At 45.3% G+C, this 19,384-nt stretch overlaps 1 protein-coding gene and 1 long non-coding RNA gene across 3 annotated transcripts; one reads left to right on the top strand and one right to left on the bottom strand.

Moving 5' to 3' along the window:
• Positions 1-11,403: 11,403 nt before the first annotated feature.
• On the bottom strand, positions 11,404-17,208 carry LOC129475830 (uncharacterized). Its single transcript, XR_008654857.2, has 8 exons — positions 17,086-17,208; positions 15,640-16,018; positions 15,391-15,556; positions 15,187-15,289; positions 14,583-14,687; positions 13,963-14,162; positions 12,632-12,922; positions 11,404-12,488 (listed from the first exon to the last, which is right to left on the bottom strand). It is a non-coding gene; the product is annotated as an uncharacterized lncRNA (long non-coding RNA).
• Positions 12,401-17,625, top strand: MAGEA11 (MAGE family member A11). 2 transcript variants are annotated; one of them, XM_055268224.1, is made up of 5 exons: positions 12,401-12,503; positions 13,489-13,601; positions 14,835-14,933; positions 15,961-16,034; positions 16,110-17,625. In XM_055268224.1, exons 2-5 carry the CDS (start codon positions 13,506-13,508, stop codon positions 17,131-17,133), a joined length of 1,293 nt encoding a protein of 430 aa, XP_055124199.1. In that variant the 5' UTR covers positions 12,401-12,503; positions 13,489-13,505; the 3' UTR covers positions 17,134-17,625. The 2 variants fall into 2 exon arrangements, with proteins under 2 accessions (XP_055124199.1, XP_055124198.1); XM_055268223.2 differs by having other exon boundaries at positions 12,421-12,503; positions 13,467-13,601.
• The last annotated feature ends 1,759 nt before the right edge of the window (positions 17,626-19,384 follow it).

Here is a 19,384-nt window from a genome sequence, read left to right as displayed (position 1 = left end):
ACATATACAATTAGCCTACATTAAAATTTCCCCATCTCCTGTCAGGAAGGGTATATAGCTGGCTGCCTGAGTCATTCTCTTGACCACTCTAGTAATCCTGTGCACTCTCACCAGGGCAGGGAGCTGTCTTGACCCCCAGTGGAGGCTGACAATTTTTTCCCTTTGTACAGTGGACCCCTTTCATAGAGGTGGGTGCTATGTGAGTGGAGTTGGTGACTGATGGCTGACCATTGATACAGGCTAGGAATACCAATGAGCAAGGTAAGGGAATGTGTATCTGCAAGGAGGGGTAAGCTGGAGTGGGAATGCCCAGGAGCAACTAATTCAGTAACTATAGATAAAGGGCTATGAAAAATGATCCAGATGATGTTCCTAGCTCAGAATACCTCCCATGGTTTCTGCGTCCTTGTCACAACAGAGAACCTGTGTCCTATAAAAGTGGGTGACTATAAACCTGTGTTCTATAAAACCTGTGACTATAAAAGTGGGTCTATATGTCAGCAGATAATGTCTGGAATAGAGGATTGGTTTAAAGTGCAGATATTTGAAGGGTAGATGGAAAACTCATGGAGATGGTACACACTTCCTTGTTAAACCTCCTCTAATCTAGTGTGTTGAAGGCAGCTGGCAACTTTGCAGTAACTAAAGTCAGTGAAGCAAAGGGCTGAAAGCAATATTAGGCACAAGTAGAGGATGCCAGGACACCACAATGCATCCCATATCTCACTAATAGACCATGGTTGCCAAATTTTAGACATAGAATCCCTTATTTTAACTGAAGCCTTCCATAGAACCCCAATTTATGAACATTAGAAGGCAGAGCAGTCTGGTTGAAGTGAGCACTCTAGTCCCAGAGTTCTGTTTGCCCAGCATCCTTTCTCCCTCCTTTAGGCAGTGGGCCCTGATGCCTTACCTGCTACATAACACTGGGGATGTCCCTGCAGTGCTGGGAAAGCTCTGTGCTAGAAGACCTTCCTCAAAGGTGGGCTTCATCATGCCCCTGCACAGGCACATATCTATGTGGATGCCATTCTGTCCAATGCACTGAATCCAAATTTTGCCTCCTGGCTCTCCAGCCCTGCCAACAGCTGATAGCCCCCAATCTCTTTATCGTCAGCATACCTCACCATGTCACCTCTTGTTTACCCAGTTCTTCATTGTCCTACCCCTGACCTAAACACACGTAGGCACACACTGTTCTTCTACATATTTATCTATTCTCTATTCTCAAAATGGGACTGTTTACCCTCCCTCCCTCCAATTCACTATCCCTCTTGGAATTTTGCAAGGATCTTCCTTAGTGTTGGCCCCAATCTCTGTCTCTAACCTCATTCCTAGCCCTGCTTCAGCCTCTCCTCTGGGAAAGAGGCCCCTGCTACTGCCTATCATCACCAAACAGCATTATGGGCATGTTCACTGTTTCCTTCTTTTGAGAGTGTTCTCAGACCATGTACAAGCATGCTCAACAAGAGCAAGGATCTTGACTCATTTTACTTTTACCTGTTGCCTCTGCTTCCGCACATGGTGCACAATCCCCTTGACTGATGTTCAGATGGCTTCATCTCAACCAAAATTTATTAGAGATATGTCTCTTAATTTCCTTTAAGAAAACAAGGTACAGTTCTTTCTATAAGAGTTTCTCATTTAAGGAATATTAAGGAGTAATTGTCTGGAGTTCACAGCACTCTCTCTGTTCACATAATAAATGATCAGTGTTTTTTAAAAATGTCTGTTATGTGCAGGTTCACCTTATTAATATACCTCATGTGCAATGAGGAAAACAGTCATCTCTATTCAGCTCTACCCATTGGCACTTAGAATAGTCAGATACATAAAAACCAACGGTATGCTTCCATTTCCCCCTTCTCATCCTATGGTCTATTCTAAGCATACATTTTGCATTTACATATGTTGTAAGCCACATCATACATGGCTATTTTTAACTTAATACCTTTAAGTACTGTTACTTTAAACAGTCACTTTGCTGTGAAGACATTACATAATAAGGAAAATATGTTTTATACTTATGCATGCAGTTGCACCTTCTAGGGCTCTTGATTCCTTTGTGTAGATCCGGATTTTTCTCTGGCATCACTTTCCATCTGCCTGGAGGACTTGCTTTAACATTTCTTCTAGTGCACATATGTTGGTGATAAATTCATTCTAATTTTGCATTCCGAAAACAAAAGTGTTTCATCTTTATTCTTGGAATATATTTTCATCAATATAGAAGTTTGCGTCTTTTGTATTTGTTTCCTTCAATATTTAAATATAGTACTCTCCTCTGGCTTTCATTATCTTTCAAAAGAAATCTGCCATCATCCTTATCTTTGTTCCTTTGTAGGTAATGTACATAATTTGTATCTCTGGTTACTTTTAAAAGTTTCTTGTGATTTCTTCTTAAAATCTCAGTGATTTTAAACAATTTGATTATCAAGTGCCTTGGTATACCTTTATACATGTTTATTGTTTTGTGATTTCTTTTTTTTAGTTTATCAGATTTTGGGGTTTATAGTTTTTATCAAACCTGGAAACTTTTCAGTATTTCCTCAAGTATTTTTTTATCCCTTATTTTCCCCTCTGCTTTGTGGTTCTCATATACATTCATAATTTTTTAAATGTCTTTGCCTACAATCTCTATTATCGGTGTCACGTGTGTGTTTTATCCTCATTGTTGATCCTAATTTCTGCTTTTTTACAAAACTGATCATTGTGATTGGATGGAAGACATTGTGAATTTTACTTTGTTGAGTGCTGGATAGTTTTGCATTTCTATAAAATATTATTGGGATTTATTCTTCAGCATGGGTAAGTTTCTTGAAAATAGTGGCATTTTTTTCAAGTCTTGCTCTTAACGTTTTAGGTGAAATCAGAGCAGTTTTTAGTCTATAGCTTATAATGCCTCATAATCTGGACAAAACCCTCTTAAGATTTTTAGCTGATGTCCCATGCTTTATAAGGTTTTGCACTCTGAGTAGAGGAAACAAGAACTATCCTCACGCCCATGTAAGCTCTGGAGATTTCTCTCTGTACCGCTTTCTCCTCTTCATTATTTTGTTCTGCAATTTTTAGTCTCCCTGTCCTCCCAATTCTACCTCCTCAACTCAAAAAACATCAAGGCTTTCCTGCTGTCTACTCTGTCCTCCAGGCAGTAAGCTAAGGAAATTTTAGGGCTCACTTTATTTTCCATCTCTCATCACTCAGAGATCAGTTATTTGTTTAAACATATACAGTAAACCGAAAATAGTTGTGTTACAAGATAAACTTAGAAAAATTAATAGTGTAAAGAGTTTATTTCAGCAAACAGCAATTCATTAATTGGGCAGCATAAAACCACAACTGGTCCAGGGCTTCACCAAAAGGGCATGAGGGCAGAACTTTTATGAAGTGCATGCAGAAGCAAGGCAAAGAAAATATTTTTTTGGTTTAGGTGGAGCTGTAGGGCCAGGCACAGTGGCTCATGCCTGTAATCCTAGCACATTATGAGGTTGAGGTGGACAGATCACTTGAGGTCAGGAGTTCAAGACCAGCCTGGTCAACATGGCAAAACCTCATCTCTACTAAAAATACAAAAATCTGCTCCTTTAAATTTAAGATAGGGAGAAAAGAAAATTGACAACATGTTAGGCACAAAAAAGATTTATACTTGGAAAGTAGGTAACTCTAGGCTTTTTCAAAATACAAAAACATTTGTGCAAGGAACAATGTACTTTTTAAAATAACCATTGGGCCATCCCAGTGGAGTGCAAGCAGTGGTGTGGAGAATTTGGAATGTGGCTCTAGTACTCCTCAGAGATGTGAACCTGGGCAGCGAGGGTCAGGCACACTGCGGGACCTTTTCTTTGGCATTCAGTGTGTTCACCTGGAGGACTCTCCCTTGCAGAGCTCTGGGGTGTGAGATTGGATGCAGGGAGGGCGAGCCTGGAGGAAGTCTTGAAAGCAACTCTCACAGACCTATGTGTTGATCCAGGTCCTGGTTCAGTAGCCCTTGTTATTGCCCCAAGCAGGACTAGAACAAGTTATATCATGTCTATACAGTTCAAAGATGTGGGATTAAACAATCCATGGTAACAGATTTTCAAGGGGAAAAGAAAACAAATGCATTAATTAATGCACATGTGGATCATAAGACATATACAGGTTCAGGAATATTAAAATGTGGGGGAAGGTACATCGTGGGCACGCAATAATAATAGCCACTTATTAATGACCACGTTATTAGGGCCAAGCATTTTACATGCAAGTGGCATGTTATATGATGCTCACATCAACACTCTGAAGTTGTACTATTATTACTCTCATTTTACAGATGAGAAAACTGAAGTATATAAAGGATACTTGATGTATGGGCTTATAAGCGACAGAGCTTATATTCAAACTTACTTTCTTATGGATTCAAAGCCCTGTCTCTGTACTGGGTTGAGCTGCAACCCACAAACAAGGGAGTGCTAGCCATCTTCCACTGCTAACTATTGCCCTATCAATATGCTCCTAGGACTGATCTTAAAGGAGCCAAGTGGTGGTGCCAGTGAGAGCTTGAAACAGAATCCTACCCAATGGCCTCTCTCCAGTTCTATCCATATGACATGGAGACAAATGCCGTGGAGGAGAGGTGGGTCCTAGGATAAAGGGTGTGAAGATGGAGAAGTTTCTGCATTAAGAGCTCCAGATGGGCTGCAGTTCAGAACACCTGCAGTTCAGAAGCACGACCCCTGCAATGAGCTTGTGCTCCATTAACAGGACATTGGGGATCCAGAGGGGAATGCAGATGAGGTGAAGACATTAAAGAGTTAAGTGGGAATGAGAAGGGACTTCGCTCATTATTTTCCTCCCCCTCTTTTTCACTCCTGCTTCATTCAGAAAATATTTGGGGCAGGCTACAAAGAAGTACGTAACACAGCAAGATAAAATGCATTACACACAAATAAAACAAAGGGATCCCAGAGATAAATCAAGTGAGAAGATGGTGGAGCCTGAAGCAGGCTTAGAACCCCAAATATGTGCCAGGAAGTCCAGCCTCCAGGAAGACTTCCATTGACCCTTAGGGTACCCTGGCAGCTCATGGCCCAAGTACAGTTGCCCAGGCTAAGCTATAGCGACCATTTGACATGGATATCAGAACTCCAGTCTTCCAGAGGCTGCTATTATGTCCAGACATGTGCCCTGCCTTGCTGTGTACCTGCCTGGCCTGGTCTCTTTTATTCTCAGCACATTAGGTGACTCAACGATTTCCTTCGAGCCAGCTCCACTGAGCAGGCTGGCAACCAGATACATAGTAGGGCAAGTAGGACGAAGCACAGTGCCCATGAGGCATGTGGACTCTCACTGCATCCACGTAGGTGTCAATGTCTGCAGGGCTCGTTTGCATTGACCCTCAGTCTGAGTGATGGGCAACCTTGGCTTTGTCCTCTGATGCTATTTTGTGGATTTTCCTTGGGACATAACAAGCATCCTGCCACTAGCCCCTGCTATCCCTATGTTCAGCTCCAGCCCTGGGATCAAGGATAAAAGGAGACCCAGGACTCCTTATTTGCTCAGGAAAGGCTGACAGGATAATTGGCACAGGGAAGAGCTGGTGATATGGTTTGGCTCTGTGTCCCCACACAAATCTCCTTCTGAATTGTACTCCCATAATTCCCATGTGTCGTAAGAGGGACACGGTTTGAGATAATTGAATCATGGGGGCAGTTACCCCATGCTGTTCTCGTGATAGTGAATGAGTCTCACGAGATCTCATGGTTTTTAAAAAATTAAAATTGCCCTGCACAAGCTCTCTTTGCCTGCCGTCATCCACGTAAGATGTGACTTGCTCCTTTTTGCCTTCCCCCATCATTGTGAGGCCTCCCTAGCCATGTGGAACTGTAAGTCCAATTAAACCCCTTTCTTTTTGAAATTGCCAGGTCTCGGGTAAGTCCTTATCAGCAGCATGAAAATGGACTAATACAGCTTTCAAGAACCATGCAGGAGGTCAGCCCCTTGCCAAGGAAGCTAAAGTGAAGTGCAGGGCTTCAGTCATAGCTGGCAGAACAGAGAGGTCTCTTAGGAGAGCAGGACCATGGCTGACAGGCCTCACATCAGTCCCTCAGTGGGCAGGCTCAAGACATCCAGAGACAGTCAGGACCTTCCCATGTATGGGCACAGGAAGGCCCCCATCTGCTTTGCCCTACCCTGGTCAGGATTGCCTCCATCCTCTGTGGTGTGTAACCACACAGGAGGCTGCTGTGGAATATGCTAGACTCTGGAAATGCCTCCAGAAGAGGCTGTTGGTGGGGTGCTGTGAGACCCCCTAGCTGCTCTAGCCCTGCAGCACTTAGGCATCCTAGAGTCATCACTCTCCCCATCTGTCATTTCTCTCCAACAAAGGGCACTAAGTGTCCCAGTTGTCACCTGGAGTGCGACAAAGCAGTCTGCTCTGGAGCTCTTTCTAGAAGCACTCGGTTCATGGCATCTTGCAGGGCTCCAGCTCACCTCCAGTCCCATTTTACTTCTACATTCCTCCTGTGGCCAGCCTAAGGCAGTATAGCTGGATCCAGCAGATGATCCTTCTCACGCTTTTCCAAACGCATCACAGCCTGCATCCTTTGGTAACAAGAAAGCCTTACCCTTCCTGGCTCCTTTCCAAATCCTAATTTGACCTGAGGATATTCTGGGATCTGGAGGAGTATACTAAGGACCACAGACCTCACAGTCGGCTTCACCCATTAGTCTTCTCAAACTATTTTGGGGGTACACCGAGATCCTAGATGGCTCTTTGGGTAGCGGACAAAACAGTTTGGCATCACCTCTCTGGATCAAGTTTAGAAAGCAAAAACTCATAGGCACCTTAACGAGGTGATTAGTTTAATTAATGTGTGGGCATTACGTAGGGGATCATTTGAAAAGTAACTCATCATTACAGTGATTTGTCACTCATTCACACAGCATTCTTTTATTATTTACCAACCCCTAGGAAACTCATAAAATGGCTACCTCATCTTCTGCCAGTTCTATCTGAACCATAATACTTTGGAAGGGGATTTCTAAGTAGAGAATTTTAAATAAAAGATTAACTGTTCATAAGCCTCAGCACTGAGTCTTGAGTAGTTGTATTGGAGAGCTGCAATTCCAAGCCCCAGGTGGGAAGACTGAAGTCAGATACAGGAGACTACGGGCAAGTGTGGGCACTACAGCAAAGGTGATGGGGGCTCAGAGATGGGCCTCAGGAGAAGGAAACCCCAAATCCTAACAGGTACAATTAGGCTGTTAGATTCCACCTTGCAAGGACTACTGTGTTAACTTGCAGATCCAAACAAGATGGAAAAAGAAACAGGGCATCAGGGAAAGGTCATAGCTGCCTCCTGACAGGAGAGAGTGTTCAGATAGCCCTGGGTGGTTAGAGCCCTGCCATGCTGATTTACCCAGGATGCCAGGAGCACAAACCAGAAGCTGGGAAAGCCGGCCTTTGGAGTCCCCTTAAAACTCAGATGCTTACCTGGTCCAGGAGCCAACAATTAGAAGATAGTGGAGCATTCAAACTTTGGCTGTTGGGTGGTTGGAAAGATTGAAAATTCCATGAGACTTTAGTACCAGAGAAGCTCCAAATACTAGGACCATAGAACTGGCAGTTCTTTATTCATTCCATAAATGAATACTGAGCATGTACTGTGTGCCAGGCACTGCCCTGGGCTCTGAGGATACAACATTGAACACATTTCCTCCCTAGGTGGAACTTATATTCTAGTGAGGTAAAGGGTAGGTACACAATAAATCATGAAACAAACTTAAAGGTGCAGTAGATTTAATGGTTAACTTCTGAATCACCTTTGGTAGGCTTCCAAATGAACTCAGCTGGGGGAGGTCTTGTGATTTCTGGTGCCATCCGGTCCCTCAGTAAAGTGTCTTATCCTGCATTCCACAAATTGTTTACATATGGATTAATATGTAATGTACCAACATTGAAAAGTTTGCTGATTTATTTTTATTTTTATTTTATTATACTTGCTGATTTATTTTTAAATCATGAAGTTTTACTGGTTGTTTTGCACATGGACATTTTAGCCTGTATGTTGCAATTTGGTACAATGATTCTAACCTCCGTATTGCATCCTCTAATAAAAAACGACAACTGCCATATAAAAAGTTCTCCTCTCTTCTTCTAAACTCTCATCAAACCCTTCCAACTTGTTAGACACTCCAGAACACTCCCAACTTTGTTGGTTTCTCCTCCCAGGTCAGTCCTCACATTTGACTTCCAATAAACATTTATCCTCTTATTTTTGCCTAACCAGTCTTAATTTTGGTCGACATGGTGATAAATACTATGGAAACAAATTGAATCTAGAGAACTGAATAAGTGTTTGGGACGAGTTAAGAGGAAGGATTGCAATTTTAGAAAGAGTATTCACTTTTTAATGAGGTTATTTGTTTTTGTTTGTTCAATTGTTTAAGCACCTTATAGATTCTGAATATTAGACCTTTGTCAGATGTGTAGTTTGGGAATATTTTCTTCCATTCTGCAGGTTGTCTGTTTACTCTGTGGATAGTTTCTTTTGCTGAGCAGGAGTTTTGAGTTTAATTAGGTTCACTTGTCAATTTTTGTTTTAGTTGCAATAGCTTTTGAGAACATAGTCATAAATTATTTCCCGAGGGTGATATCCAGAATGGTGTTTCCTAGGTTTCCTTCTAGGATTCTTATAGTTTGAGGTCTTACATTTAAATCTTTAATCCATGTTGAATTAATTTTTGTATATGATGAAAGGTCACGATCCAACTATTGGGTACTATGCTCACTACTTGAGTGACGGCATCAATAATATCACAAATCTCAGCATCACACAATATACCCATGTAACAAAGTTGCACACATACCCCCTGAATCTAAAATGAAAGTGAAATTACAAAAATAAATAATAAAGACACAAATTCTATGAAGAAAAAGAAAGGTTATTCATAGAAGGCCTCACAGAGAAGATATCTGGAGAGAGACCCAAGGGTGTCTGGAAAGCAGGATTAGCTAGCAGTATTATAGGAGCATGTGTCTAGAAGAGAACAAAGGCGTGCAGTACCTCAGGGCCCTGGAACAGAGAGTAGGAGGTAGGGGTCTAGGGAGGCTGGTCTATTGAAGCCAGACCCTTTTCTCTGAGCCATAGGCTGTCTCAGAGCCAGGTCAGCTGCACTGTACCATGAACTGGCTTATTGGATCCAGGATTCTATCCAAGGTTACTGAGTTGGTTTACATTATTCCAGCATTTGAGATGTGGGGTAGGTAGAAGTATAGTTGGAAACAGATTAGTAATGGATTGAAGATTTTTGATGCTGAATATCAAGTATATTGGGTATACGATACTATACTATTTTACATGTCTGACACTTTCTATAATAAAGTTATTTCATCATAATATCATGCCATTAAATTTGAAATCCTAAGTGAAATGAACTATATTTTATAAAAAAAAAAAAAATGGCCTGGCGCGGTGGCTCACGCCTGCAATCCCAGCACTTTGGGAGGCCGAGGTGGGTGGATCACGAGGTCAGGAGTTCGAGACCAGTCTGGACAATATGGTGAAACCCCGTCTCTACTGAAAATACAAAAATTAGCCGGGTGTGGTAGCGCATGCCTGAAATCCTAGCTACTCAGGAGGCTGAGGCAGGAGAATTACTTGAACCCGGGAGGTGGAGGTTGCAGTGAGCTGAGATCACACCACTGCCCTCCAGCCTGGGCGACAGAGCAAGACTCTGTCTCGAAAAAAAAAAAAAAAAAGATCAAATTCGTCCATAAAGAAACAGAAAACTTTAATCAAACATTACAAACTAAAACTGTATTCTCAGTTCAAGCCATCCACAAATGATCCAGGAAAAGAAAGTTTCAGAGGCCAGTTTTACCAAATAATTAGAACGCATTGCCATCCTAAGCAAACTCTTAAAAACCATACAAAAAGATGGGCAATCATGGAACTCATTTTCTGAGACTAGTGTTCTTTGTTTCAAATACCAGAAGAGGACCTCACCATGAAAAGAACACTTAAACCAAAGTTACTCACATAGCAACAAATATCCTAAATAAATTAATAGCCAATTCATTAGGGCAGTGTACTAAATGGAAAAACGGGATAGATCCAAAGAATGAAAATACAATTTGACATTAAAATATACCTTCAGTGTGATTCCCTACATTAACAAGATTATAGAGGCAAAACATATGATCATATTAATGGATACGGAAAAATATTTTGAAAAAATTAGTAATCACCCATGATAAAAATAACTAGAAAATTAAGAGTAGAAGGAAATTTTGTTTCATCAAATCGATAGCAAATATACTTAATTGTAAAATGTTGAATGCATTCGTGTCAGGGACAGGTCATAAATGTATGCTATCATTGCCATTTTTCAAAGTTGTATTGGAATACAAAGCCACAGATATGGATACCAAAATAAATAAGAGGTATGTATATTGGAAATAAAGAGTGATATTTGGTAGGGTAATGCAACAGTCTATCTAGAAAATTCAAAAAAATGCACACCTGAAATAGTCAAATGAATAAGAGACATGTGAAAAATAGTGAATGGAAGATCAATAAAGCAAAATCAAAAGATTTGCAAAACAGACAATAACTATTAAGTACAAGTCATAGAAAATACCCCGTTCACAATAGCAACAATATCCAAAAATTACCTAACAAGAAGACTAACACAAGCATTTATGATTTTTACTGAGGCAACTATACAAGTACTGATATATCCAGTTCAAAGAGCACCCAAATAAACAAGGCAGTATATGATATCATTGATAGGGAATAGAATATTCCAAAGATGGCAATTCTGTTTTTTCAAAAATTGACAGACATAATTCCTTAACCAGCCAAGATGACTGTCAAGCTCAGGCATCTGTTGGTTTTTGATTGTTTGGTTTGGTTTTGTTTTTTTGAGACAGGACCTCACTCTATTTCCAAGGCTGGAGTGCAGTGGTGTGCACTACACCCAGCTAATTTTTCACTTCTTTTTTCTTTTTCTCTTTCTTTCTTTCTTTTTTTTTTTTTTTTTTTTTTTTTTTTTTTTTTTTTTTTTGAGATGGGGTCTTGTTATGTAGCTCAGATTAATCTTGAGCTACTGGGCTCAAGTGATCCTCCTGCCTTGGCCTACCAAAGTGTTTGGATTACAGGTATGAACCACCGTGTTCAGTCTTGGGCTTCTATCTTAGACTCCCCAAAACAACCCTGGAAAACTAAAGAATAAAAATAAATAAATAAAGGAACAAGCAAACAATATCAACAAAGAAATCTAAACAAAAAAACATGAGAGAGCCCTGAGAATTTCATTGTATTTTGAAGGAATACTTGTGATTGGGGGGGAAGAGTGGCAGGGAAGTTGGGGTGGATAGGAAGAAAGAAATGTTTAAAATTCTGCCCCTCCTTCACTGTGGAAAACTAGGGTAGGGTCTCAGACCACAGGTGCCAGTAGTCATGGGGTAACTTCAGGACAGGAGGAAACACTGGTTGATTAAAGGAATACGGCTGGAATTTGTGCTAATAACCACTAAAACCACATCAGTAGATAAGATTGGCTTTTTTAAAATTATCGTTTTAATTGAAGATAAAGAATGGATTAAATTAGAGTATTGACCATTGGAGTGAAATAGGCATAGTTAGGTTAAGTATGATTTTTGACACTGAATGAGAATTAAAAAATGAAAATCACTAAAATGAACTATGAAGTGTTAGATAAATTCTAAACGCAGGACTTCCGCAAATTTCTTGCAGCCACTCAGCCTCTTCAGCGTAAAAATAAAGCTTTCAGGGCAAAAGTTTGCAAAGTCTAGCTCTGGCTGGGGAGGAGCCCCCGTGGGAAGGTGTGCATCTTCTCCAAGAGGTCACTACAATCACGGGGGTACTGAAGCCACATGGAAGCACCTGGCCTGGGATCCGCAGCTATTCTCTGCAAGGGGTGCAGTTGGGCAATGCTCAGAGGTGACAGAAACAGAGCATCTCCCACCCATCACTTCATGAAAGAACCGGTAGCCAAGAGGAGGACCCTCCTGAGTGAGGACCGACGGTCCACCCTCCCCACATAGAGGGGCCACAGAATCCAGCTCGGTCCCTCCTGTCAGCCCCGGAAGACCTTGGCAATGTTGTCCCCCGACCTCACACCTCCCGCTCACTGCCACCTCAGGGGACTCAGAGTCAGAGACTTGGTCTGAGAGGAGCAGACATCACTGGCAGAGGACGGAGCTCCAGGCTCTGCAAGGAATCAAGGTCAGAAACCTGAGGGAGGATTGAGGCACCCCCATGACCCTCGACCACATCTGCACCCGTCGCCACTACTTTTCCCCCCGCCCCGCCCCGCCCCCACACGGGCAGAATCGGGTTCCGCCCCTGCTGTCAATCCAGGGAAGCTCCAAGCATGGGGACCGGATGTGACCTCCATTGGCTTCCGCCTGTGGGATCTGAGAGAAGCGAAAGAGTCTTTCTGAGAGGTATCTTGAGAGTGGCAGAGGGCAGCCGGTCCAGGCTCTGTGAGGAGGCAAGGTGAGAGCTGAGGGAGGACTGAGGAGGCCTCCTACCCAGATAGAGGGCCCCAAATAATCCAGCGCCAACCCCGGAGCCAGCCCTGAAACAACAGGGTACCAAATTGTCAGGCTGAGACAATCCCCCACCTCAGTGCTCAAGCAGACTCTGCTAGTCTATGGTGTGACCCGGGCAGAGGCAGTTCCATAAAGGGTGGGGCCCCGGCCTTTCCAGACATCAACTTCAAGACTCTGAGAAATTATGGAGAGGTTCCACCCCATCCTGATAGAGGGGCCCCAGAGTCCATCCTTGTCCCTGCAGTCAACGCAAAGGACCTCCGGGCTTGGTACTGCGGACTTGCACATTAGTGGGTCAGAGAGAAGTGATAGCCTGGTTCTGAGGGGCGGCTTGTGATCCGCTGAGGGCAGCGGGCCCAGGCTCTGTGAGGAGGCAAGATGAGACGCTGAGGGAGGACTGAGGACGCTCGCTCCCCAGATAGAGGACCCCAGAAAATCCAGCATCGCCTCTGCTGCCAGCCCTGGATCACCCCATGGGGACAGACTTCTCAGGCTGGGCCGTCCCCTCTCGACACCCCCCTCGGCTTCTGCCCCCCCGCCGCTTAAGCCTCAGGGGACTGTGGGGTCAGAGCTTGGTGTGACCAGGGCAGGGCTGGTTAGGAGGGGGCAGGACCCAGGTTCTGCCAGGCATCAAGGTCAGGACCCCGAGGGAGGGCTGAGGCCCCACAGAGCGAGGCTCCTTCTCTGCTGTCAGCCCTGGGAAGTTCCTGGCATGGCCGCCAGGCACGTGGTCCCTGATTTCCGCATCCTGGGCTGACAGAGGGAAGGGGCTTGGTATCATGAGAACCACCTAGGGGGAGCACAGACAGGGCTCAGTCCATGCTGGGAGGTGAGCGAGGCCTGAGGGACAACTGAAGGGACCCAGCACCCCAGGACAGCGCCCCCCCGCCCCACCCCGCCGTCTCAGACAGAGGTGCCTCTTCATTCAGCCTTGGGAATCTGAGGGATGGAGACTCGGGTCCGCAGAGAGGGTCTCGGGTGCAGCCCTGCCAGCATCAAGAGGAAGAAGAAGAGGGAGGACTCAGGATACCTTGGACTCCAGGTCAGTAGGGACCTTGGCCCTTGGAGTTCCAAGGCACAGTGGCCACATGTGGTGCATCCTCACTCTGCCTTTGGGGTGTCAGAGAGGAGTGGGTTGTGGTCTGAGGAGTGGAGCCTCAGGTCAACCCAGGTAGGAGTCCCAGAGCACTGAGGGAGGACTCAGGCAACCAATTATCCCTGAGGTAGAAAACCTGCCCCTGCCATCAGTCCTTGGAGGCCCCAGGCAGGACTCTAGGAAAGAGAGGCAGCTCCCCACTTCCTAGCTGGATTTCTCTGGGAGATGGTGGTCTTGGCCTGCAAAACCCATCCACAGTTCAGCAGGAGAGACATGGATAGGCCTTGTCAGGAGTAAATCTGAATACCTGGAGGAAATCCAGAGAGAGGAGGCGCCCCAGAAATCTGCTTCATCTGGCAGCCTTTGGCATCCCATGAGGGGTGTCCGTGTAGTGCCCCTTCACTTTCTGCCTCCCATATCTCAGAGAGGTGGGGCCCTTGGTCTGAGGCAGGTCCTCAGGTCAGCAGAGGGATACACACCTGGTCAGCACAGGGTGGAGTCCAGGATCTGCCGGTAGTCAAGGAGAGGAAAATTGATGAAGACTGAAGGTAAGAATGTACCCTCCCACATGCCAAAGAAAAAGGGACCTCACAAATCCCTGCTTCCTCTGTTTTCATCCCTGGGAGGCCCCAGGTAGGGGAGGCATGTGCCATGCTCACATTTCTGCCACGAGGTCGGGGGTGGCACCTTGCTCAGGGAGGTGAGCACCTTGTTTCAAGGGGGTGATGACAGGTCAGCAGGTGGAGCCACACCTGATCAGCAGAGGGAGGAGTCCCAGGATCTTTAGGACTCAAGGTGTGTGTGTCCCCTTTGTGAGGACTGGAGATACCCCCATCCCATAATGAAGGGATCCCACAGAGTCTCTCTGTCCCCTGTCCTTGGCTGTATAGGGACCTCATCACGGGTGGCCCCAAGTGGCAAGCTCACTTGTACAACAGGCAGAAAGTTGGGAAACCTTCAGGGAGATGAGGTCTTGGTGTAAAGGGATGTGTCCGCTCATCTCAGGGGGTGGGAGTTGAGGAAGGACAGGCCCTGGCAGAAATAAAGATGAAAAACCCACAGGAGGACTTTGGAATCCCCAGAACCGAAGGGTCCAGCCTCTGCTGTCAGCGCTGGACAACCACATGATGGGGTGATGGGATGTGGGGCCCTTTACTTCTGTTTTGGAATCTTGGGCAGGTGAGCACTATGTTCTCAGAGGACGACTTCCAGTCAACAGAAAGAGCCCCATATGGTCCACAAATACAACAGTGGTCCCAGGATCTGGCAAGAGTCCAGGTGAGAAACCTGAGGGAGGATTGAGGGTTCCTCCTGGCCACAACACAGAGGGCTGCTTAGAAATCTGCTCTGCCCCTGCTGTCTCCCCAGAGAGCATGTGCAGGACTATCTGCTGAGACCCCTCTCTTATGCTGGGATCATTGGTCTCAGGGAGGGGGAGGCATTGGTCTGAGAGGGCTGCACTTAGGTCAGCAGTGGGAGGGTCCCAGGCCATGACCAGAATCAAGGTGGGGGCTGACGGGACAGCACTTACCAAAAACATGGGACTCAGCCCTTCCCTGCCCCTTCTGTCAGCCATGCGAAGTCCCTGGGACCATGGGTGTTTCCATTTCCCTGATTTCCTCTTCTGGTGTCTCCTGGAGATAGAGCTTTGGTTTAAGAAGATGGCCTCAGGACAACAGAGGGAGGGTCCCAGGCCAAGATAGGCATCAAGATGGGAACCAAACAGGCTCCTTACCCGAGGACACATGGACCCAGCTGACTGTCACCATCCCTTGCTGTCTTTCCTGGGTGGCCCTGTGTACATGTGGCCAGATGTGTATCCCCACATGTCCTCTTTCATATCAGGAAAGAGCTATTGATCTGAGAGTTTCTCAGGTCAGGAGAGGTGTGTCTTCCAGGCCCTGGCAGGAGAAAGGTGAGGGCCCTGAGCACAGAGGGGACCATCCACTCCAAAAAAGTGAGAAACTCACAGAGTTTGGCCCACCTTTCTGACAGTGCTGGGGTGCCAGGATGGGTGCTTGCAGTCTGCAGCCTGATGGCCCCATGATTCCTCTTCTAGAAGCTCCAAAAGCTGAGCAGTGAGGCCTTGGTCTCAGGCAATGTCTTCAGGTCTCAGAACACAGGAAGCCCAGGCAGTGCCAGCAGTCAAGATGAGATGTTCACCCTCAACCTACAAATGGCCCCACCTGCCCCAGTACATAAAGGGACCCCCAGCTTGCAGGCTCACCTGCCCTACCTCAGTCCTGGAGCCTCCTGCTCTGATGTCCAGCTGCATCTTGAGCAGTCTTCTCACTTCCTTTTTCAGGTTTTTAGAGAACAGGCCAACCAGGAGGACAGGAGTCCCAGGAGGACCCAGAGGATCACTGGAGGAGAAGAAGTGTAAGTAGGCCTTTGTTAGATTCTCCATGGTTCATATCTCATCTGAGTCTGCTCTCACGCTCCCTCTCTCCCCAGGCTGTGGGGCCCCATCACCCAGATATTTCCCACAGTTTGGCCTGCTGACCTAACGAGAGTCATCATGCCTCTTGAGCAAAGAAGTCAGCACTGCAAGCCTGAGGAAGGCCTTCAGGCCCAAGAAGAAGACCTGGGCTTGGTGGGTGCACAGGCTCTCCAAGCTGAGGAACAGGAGGCTGCCTTCTTCTCCTTTACTCTGAATGTGGGCACTCTAGAGGACGTGCCTGCTGCTGAGTCACCAAGTCCTCCCCAGAGTCTTCAGGAAGAGTCCTCCTCTCCCACTGCCATGGCCGCCATCTTTGGGAGCCTATCTGATGAGGGCTTCAGCAGCCAAGGAAAGGAGGGGCCAAGTACCTCGCCTGACCTGATAGACCCTGAGTCCTTTTCCCAAGATATACTACATGACAAGATAATTGATTTGGTTCATTTATTGCTCCGCAAGTATCGAGTCAAGGGGCTGATCACAAAGGCAGAAATGCTGGGGAGTGTCATCAAAAATTATGCGGACTACTTTCCTGAGATATTTAGGGAAGCCTCTGCATGCATGCAACTGCTGTTTGGCATTGATGTGAAGGAAGTGGACCCCACTAGCCACTCCTATATCCTTGTCACCTCCCTCAATCTCTCTTATGATGGCATACAGTGTAATGAGCAGAGCATGCCCAAGTCTGGCCTCCTGATAATAGTCCTGGGTGTAATCTTCATGGAGGGGAACTGCATCCCTGAAGAGGTTATGTGGGAAGTCCTGAGCATTATGGGAGTGTATGCTGGAAGGGAGCACTTCCTCTTTGGGGAGCCCAAGAAGCTCCTCACCCAAGATTGGGTGCAGGAAAAGTACCTGGTGTACCGGCAGGTGCCCGGCACTGATCCTGCATGCTATGAGTTCCTGTGGGGTCCAAGGGCCCACGCTGAGACCAGCAAGATGAAAGTTCTTGAGTACATAGCCAATGCCAATGGGAGGGATCCCACTTCTTACCCATCCCTGTATGAAGATGCTTTGAGAGAGGAGGGAGAGGGAGTCTGAGCATGAGATGCAACCAGGGCCAGCGGGCAGGGAAACGGGCCAATGCATGCTTCAGGGCCACACCCAGCAGTTTCCTTGTCCTGTGTGAAATCAGGCCCATTCTTCCCTCTGTGTTTGATGAGAGAAGTCAGTGTTCTCAGTAGTAGAAGGCACAGTGAATGGAAGGGAACACATTGTATACTGCCTTTAGGTTTCTCTTCCATTGAGTGACTTGGAGATTCCTTTTTGTTTCCTTTTGGTAATTTTCAAATATTGTTCCTGTAATAAAAGTTTTAGTTAGCTTCAACATCTAAGTGTATGGATGATACTGACCACACATGTTGTTTTGCTTATCCATTTCAAGTGCAAGTGTTTGCCATTTTGTAAAACATTTTGGGAAATCTTCCATCTTGCTGTGATTTGCAATAGGTATTTTCTTGGAGAATGTAAGAACTTAGCAATAAAGTTGAACTGGTGTTGTGAAACAGAGAAATAAAAGGAGAAGGTCATTAATTCTTGTCTTCTTATCCATATTAATCTGTTGTTCTATGAAAGTACACACCCACACACATGTCCACCCCTCTCCCCCCAAATACATATTCACCAAGGAAATGCAGTTTCCTATTTAGTTGCAGATTCTCTGAGATGTCCTGGACAATAAAAACTATTCCAAAGTAGAGAGTGGTAGCACCTGGGGTCAAAGTAATACTAGAAATAGCTGTCAATCATTAAATATCCAGTACATGCCAGGCATCATCCCAGGTGTTTTAATACATTTTATACAACAGTCCTAAAAAAATGGTCTATCAAACCCATTTTCTGGATGAACCTGAGTCTTATGGTGCTTGGTAACTTTCCCAAGACCATATCACTGGTAAACCACAAGGTTGGTCTGAATTCATCTAGAGCCCATTCTATTCTCACTCTTTCCAACCTGAAGTACACCTCTGTCCCTTAATTCATTTGTTTTCTCAGTACTGCATAATGTCTCTCAAGTGGCCAAAAGAAAGACCCTGTGGACATGGTACTGAAAGCAGGCCTACAAAAGGAAGGTGACAATGAGAATGAAACATAATCTGGGGATAGTCTGTGGGCTTTATTAACCTAGGGTCCTCCTGCCTGAGCTCTAGGGTTCCTGAGAGCTGACTCTACCCAAGTGCAGGAATTTCTGTCCAACCCTAACACTTTCTCGCATCACAGAGGCCTTCCCTTGGTCTCCCCCATGTGCCCTCTCTTCCAATTGGAATCTGGCCTGCTTCCTGCTCCTCCCTGCTGCTTGCTTTGAAGGCTAAGCAGAATCACCTGCCCTCCCCTTTACACATCCTGTCATCCCAACTGTGTGTCTAAATACACCCTCGAACTTTTCTAAATAGATGGTGAGCAGAATGTGATTAGCACATGATATACTATTCTTGAGATATGAAGTTACAGAGACAGAGTTTCTTCAAGCCATTTTGTTATTCGTAATAGGAATTTAATGGGGTGTTTTATTTGAAACTGGTCCCTGAACACATACAAGGATGAATGACCTTACCTTGGTGGTGAAAATCTAAAGTCTCTCGCATAAGCTGGAGATGAGGAAAGAACATGCAAATCACTGTGGAGTGAACATCTACTGAGGCTGAACTCCTAAAACCCCAGAGTCTCCCGGGAGGTGAAAAATGCTGCCTTGGTGGGAGTACTAGCTCAAATTTTAGTAGAATAATTAACCAAGTTTCTACTTTCTCTTGTCTAGTACTTGCCCCACAGGAAAATATGGGCTTTCATTGTGTCTAAAGGCACCTGACAGGTGTTTAGGCATGTGAAGGGTAGCAGAAACTCACAGGTTAAAATTTTGACCAGGAATCAAATGGAGGAAAAGTTTAAAGCCTACTAATTGTTTAAAGGGTATTATAAAGGGAAGATTCCCTGATGAGCCTTCCTGCTGGGACTTTCAAAGTTCTTGGACAGTTGTGATCCTACATTTCAAAGCATCAGTCACGTAGCAGGCACTTGAAAACATTAGAGAACTTCAAGGCAAATGTGGGCTTCTCAGAAACTCGCAGCAATGAGAAGGGTTGTGTAATACCAAATTATCATAATTGCTTTTTTTGAGCACCTCCTACATAACAGTTTATGGGGGAGACTATACCACTCACTCACATTTTGTCTTTGTCTCCTTCCCGGACACATGGGAACAGTACAGCCCACTGGCAGTTAGGAAGGGTCATGTGACCACTTGTTACCACTGAAACATGAGCAGAAGTGTTGTTTGTCACATCCAGGCATTTGA

The sequence above is a fragment of the Symphalangus syndactylus genome, chromosome X (genome assembly GCF_028878055.3).
Source record: "Symphalangus syndactylus isolate Jambi chromosome X, NHGRI_mSymSyn1-v2.1_pri, whole genome shotgun sequence".
Taxonomy (NCBI): Eukaryota; Metazoa; Chordata; class Mammalia; order Primates; family Hylobatidae; genus Symphalangus; species Symphalangus syndactylus.
Note: the sequence above shows the minus strand (reverse complement) of the source record. Positions and strands in the feature narration are given on the sequence as shown.

What these genes read in the sequence shown, in the direction of transcription:
- MAGEA11 (XM_055268224.1), top strand. Translation starts at nt 13,506, where the DNA reads ATGGAGACTCGGGTCCGCAGAGAGGGTCTCGGGTGCAGCCCTGCCAGC. An exon ending in AGGATCTGGCAAGAGTCCAG is followed by an intron (nt 14,934 to 15,960) that starts GTGAGAAACCTG and finishes TTCCTTTTTCAG; the next exon opens with GTTTTTAGAGAACAGGCCAA. An exon ending in ATCACTGGAGGAGAAGAAGT is followed by an intron (nt 16,035 to 16,109) that starts GTAAGTAGGCCT and finishes CTCTCTCCCCAG; the next exon opens with GCTGTGGGGCCCCATCACCC.